At 47.6% G+C, this 4,346-nt stretch overlaps 1 protein-coding gene across 1 annotated transcript in view; it reads left to right on the plus strand.

Moving 5' to 3' along the window:
• Nucleotides 1-300: 300 nt before the first annotated feature.
• Nucleotides 301-4,346, plus strand: part of LOC103605293 (collagen alpha-1(XXVII) chain-like) — a 27,189-nt gene continuing 23,143 nt past the window's right edge. The window contains exons 1-4 of the mRNA XM_008589871.1: nucleotides 301-350; nucleotides 432-539; nucleotides 1,003-1,110; nucleotides 1,927-2,034. Of these exons, the coding sequence (XP_008588093.1) occupies nucleotides 345-350; nucleotides 432-539; nucleotides 1,003-1,110; nucleotides 1,927-2,034 (330 nt within the window). The 5' untranslated portion in view covers nucleotides 301-344. The remainder of the gene's footprint in view (nucleotides 351-431; nucleotides 540-1,002; nucleotides 1,111-1,926; nucleotides 2,035-4,346) is intronic.

Raw genomic sequence — 4,346 nt, forward strand, 5'->3', positions numbered from 1 at the left:
CCCCCTGCTATGTGCCCCTCCACCCACACCCCTCAGGGCTGGCCACACTCTTGAGGATCAAATGGACCAGGTGGCCTAATGCCAAGAGCCTCTGCAGCATGGGAGCCAGTGAGGGGACACCAGGCCCAGAGCAGGCTCAGAGGCAGCACTGCAGGTCCAAGGCCAGTGTGCTTGGGCCCATTTGTGGAATCAGAACCTCACCTAGGGGCCCCAATCCTCTCAACGCCTCCTTCCAGAGCTCCTAGGGTTCCGTACCTCCTCCAGCAGCTTCTGTCACATGGCCCTTGATTTTTCAGGGATCAAAGGGAAAGAAAGGCAAGGCCGGGGCACCAGGCCGGAGGGGAATGCAGGTGAGTGACCTGCAGCTGCTGCCTTCCCACCAGCCTCCCCACCCTCCCTAGTAGACCTCACCAGCTCCTTATGTCCCCCAGGGCCTGCAGGGGCTTCCAGGACCCCGGGGCGTGGTGGGGAGACAGGGCCCCGAGGGCGTCGCTGGACCAGATGGTCTTCCTGGCAGAGATGGTCACACAGGACAGCAAGTGAGTAGCACTTGGGGTTAACAGGCAGCATCTCCATTTGAGACTAGGTGTAAGGGGGACTTCCACAGGCCATGTGCCAGAGAAGCTGATTGGGAAATGTGGATGGGCCAGAACCAACATATTCAGAAGTTTCCAGGGATGCTATGGGGTGGGCATCCGCCTCATCCCTTTGGGCCTGGAGTGTGGCCCTTCTGACTGTCTCTCTGCGATGCCATCACCCAGAAGGCGGTTCAGCTCATCCCCTCCCCAGTGGACAAAGCTCCTAGTTTTTAAGCTCCTTTCCATCCCCACCCACAAATCCTCAGCTCATCCTGTGCCCTGGTCCAGCCTTCTTGCACACAGGCAGGATGACCTCCTTCCCTCCTGCTATACCCAGAGTTCACCCGGGCTTGGAACCATCCTGCCTCCTTGGCTGCCTATTCCTGAAACAGGAGAGACCCTCCTTTGCCTACTTCCTTTACAGGGGGAGCAGGGAGATGATGGAGACCCTGGCCCTATGGGCCCTGCTGGGAAGAGAGGAAACCCAGGTGTGGCCGGCTTGCCTGGAGCACAGGGGCCCCCAGGATTCCAGGTCAGACCCTTCTTAAGCCATTCATCTGCCCTCCACCCTTTCTTCTTTGGTACTGACTGTAATGGTACTGACTCTTTGGGTACCCATGTCCCAGGCCTGTGTGAAAATGCAATACATGCTGTTGACCTTTCTTGGGGATCCCTGCCCCAAGCTCGAACCAGACTTAAAGGGTAGTTTATCCAGGTAGCTGTACAGACCGCCCCTACCAGGCCCTGGAAACCTTCATCATGTTATTGAGTTGTCCACGGGCGCCCTCTTGTGGGCCTTCGTGGAGTCACAGACATTGCCACTGGGATCCTCCTCCAGGTATCTTTAGAAAGCTTCCCACGCTGAGCCCGGGGTTACACACTGAAGGGACGATTTAGATGAATGACTCAGACAGGGTTCTTGTCCTCCCTGAGCTCAAGGTTTAGTTGGGGAAAGTCTGGAACCCTCTGTGAGGACAGCAGTCAGAGGGAGAGATGGCCTTGACCCAGGGAGGATTTGAATGAGAAAAGCAGGGGTGGAGGCAGGAGGAACAGTGTGAACAGAGGTGTGGAGGTGGGAACTGCATGGTGTGTTGGGAGAACAGATGCAGAGGGGAGTGGAGGGGGACGTGGGACCCCCGATTTCAGCATAGAGAAAGAGACCTTCCTCCTAAGGATGCTGAAGTTTTGCCCCTCTGTCCCCTGCATCCCCCAGGTCTCTGTCTGTTGTCCCAGCATCCAGATCTCAGTGGACCCTGTGGAATCACTGTTCTAGCTCTTCTAGGCCCCCCTTCCCCTCCCCAGAACCGTTTCCCCACTTTGACTGGCAATTTTGGTGTGTTTCTTTAAGGGTGAAAGTGGGTTACCCGGGCAGCTGGGTCCCCCTGGCAAGCGAGGGACAGAGGGCGGAACGGGGCTTCCTGGGAACCAGGGAGAGCCTGGATCCAAAGGCCAGACGGTGAGTGAGTCCCAGAGAATACACATGCACACAGTCTCAAAAGCACACACATGCACACACCCACGTGTACACACATTCACACGCACATTCTCACACATACACACTCATGCACGCACACTCACATGCACATGTACATGCGCTCACGTGCACACACAAACACAAAAGCCCTTGCATTCACACGTGCACACACAGACCCAGAAGCCACCTGCCTGCTCTGTGACAAGGGCTAAACAACACACTCTCTGGGTACCAGATACTGTTCTGACTCCCCTGAGCAGCGTGGTGGGGGAGGCTGAGAAACAAGACCTGAGTGGCCCCTTCAGAATGAGGAGAGGCAGTCTCATCCAGATCCCAGACCCTGCCGATCGGGGCCAGTGCTCTCTCTGTACCGCACTGCCTTCATTCCCCCACTGTCCCAGGGGCTGAATTCGGGGGAGGCTGAGAAACAAGACCTGAGTGGCCCCTTCAGCATGAGGAGAGGCAGTCTCATCCAGATCCCAGACCCTGCCGATCAGGGCCAGTGCTCTCTCTGTACCGCACTGCCTTCATTCCCCCACTGTCCCAGGGGCTGAATTCAGCTTACCCCTGCCTGGGAAAAGAGGGAGGAATGAACAAAGAACGGATGGGGCAAATAGAAATCAAACAGCAAATGGTCTGAACACACCAATTAAAACCAGAGATTGTCAGATTGGATGAAAAAGCACAACCCAACTATGTATGCACTGCTGCAAGAAACCTACTCTAAATACAAAGACACAAACAGGTTAAAGAAAAGGTATGGAAAAAGATATACTGTGCTAACGCTTATCCGAAGAAAGCTGGAGTAGCAATTTTAATATCAGACAAAATAGATCTCAGAGCAAAGACTATTAAAAGTAAAAAAAAAAAGTTCATTTCATAATGATTAAGAGGTCAATTTACCCAGATGACATAGAAATCCTAAATGTTTATGCACCTAATAATAGATCTTCAAACTAATTAAGCAAAAATTGATAGAACTACAAGGAGAAGGTGACAAATCCACAATTAGAGTTGAGGATTTCAATCTATTTCTCTCAGTAGTGAATAGAACAAGTAGACAGCAAATCAGTAAGGGTGGAGAAAACCAGAACAATGTTACCAAGCAACTTAACCTAATTGACATTTATAGAATGCTACTGCACCCGATATCAGCAAGATATACATTCTTTTTAAGTGCATACAGACAGAACATTTACCAAGACAGATCGTATCTTGGGCCCTAAAACCAGTCTTAATAAGTTTAAAAGGATTCAAGTCACACAAAGAATGTTCTGTCACCATAATGAAATGAAATTAAAAATCAATAACAAAGGGATATTGGAAAATTCCCAAATATTTGGAAACTAGATAACAAATGTCTAAATGACCCATGAGTCAAAGAAAAAGTCAGAAGGGAAATTAGTATTTTGAATTGAATGAAAGTGAAAATACAGCATATCAAAATTGGTGGAATGATGCTAAGACAGTACCTAGGGGATATTGATAGCAATGCTCTTATATTAGGGAAGAAGAGAAGTCTCAAATCAATGGCCTCAGATTCCATTTTAAGAAACTAGATTTAAAAAAGCAAATTGAAAACAAAGAAAACTGAAGGAAGAACATAGTGAAGAACATAAATAAGAAAGAGAAAAAGAATAAGAAAAATCAAATATTGGGTGTTCTTTTTGGAGAAGATCTATAATATTGATAAGCCTCTAAGCAGACTAATCAGAAATAAAGAGAGAATATACAAACTACTAACATCAGGAATGAAAGAGGCCCAGATGGCATCACTGGTAAATTGAACTCAATATTTTATGGAAGAAGTAATACCAATTCTACATAAACTCTCCCAGAAAATTGAAGAGGAGAATACTTTCCAACTTATTCCATGGGGCAAGTATTACCCCGATGTCAAAGCCAAAGGCATTACAAGAAAAGAAAACTACAGAGCAATATACCTCATAAATATAGATACAACAATTCTCAGTAAAATTTTAGCAAGACAAATCTAAGAATATATAAAAAGGTCAATACATCATGACTAAGTGGGGTTTATTCCAAGAATGCAAGGATGGTATAACATTTGAAAATAAATTAATGTAATTCACCATATTAACAAACTAAAGAAGAAAACCCACTTGATCATCTCAGTAGATGCAGGAAAAGTATTTGACAAAAAACATTCCATTTTTGATAAAAACTTTCAACAAACTAGGCATCGGAGGGAACTTCTTCAACTTTTTTTTTCTTTGTCTTTTTTTTTTTTACTGACTGGCAACGGGATCGCAACCCTCGGTGTTGCGCCCGCA

Source organism: Galeopterus variegatus, unplaced genomic scaffold (genome assembly GCF_000696425.1).
Source record: "Galeopterus variegatus unplaced genomic scaffold, G_variegatus-3.0.2 Scaffold5708, whole genome shotgun sequence".
In the NCBI taxonomy this organism is placed as follows: domain Eukaryota; kingdom Metazoa; phylum Chordata; class Mammalia; order Dermoptera; family Cynocephalidae; genus Galeopterus; species Galeopterus variegatus.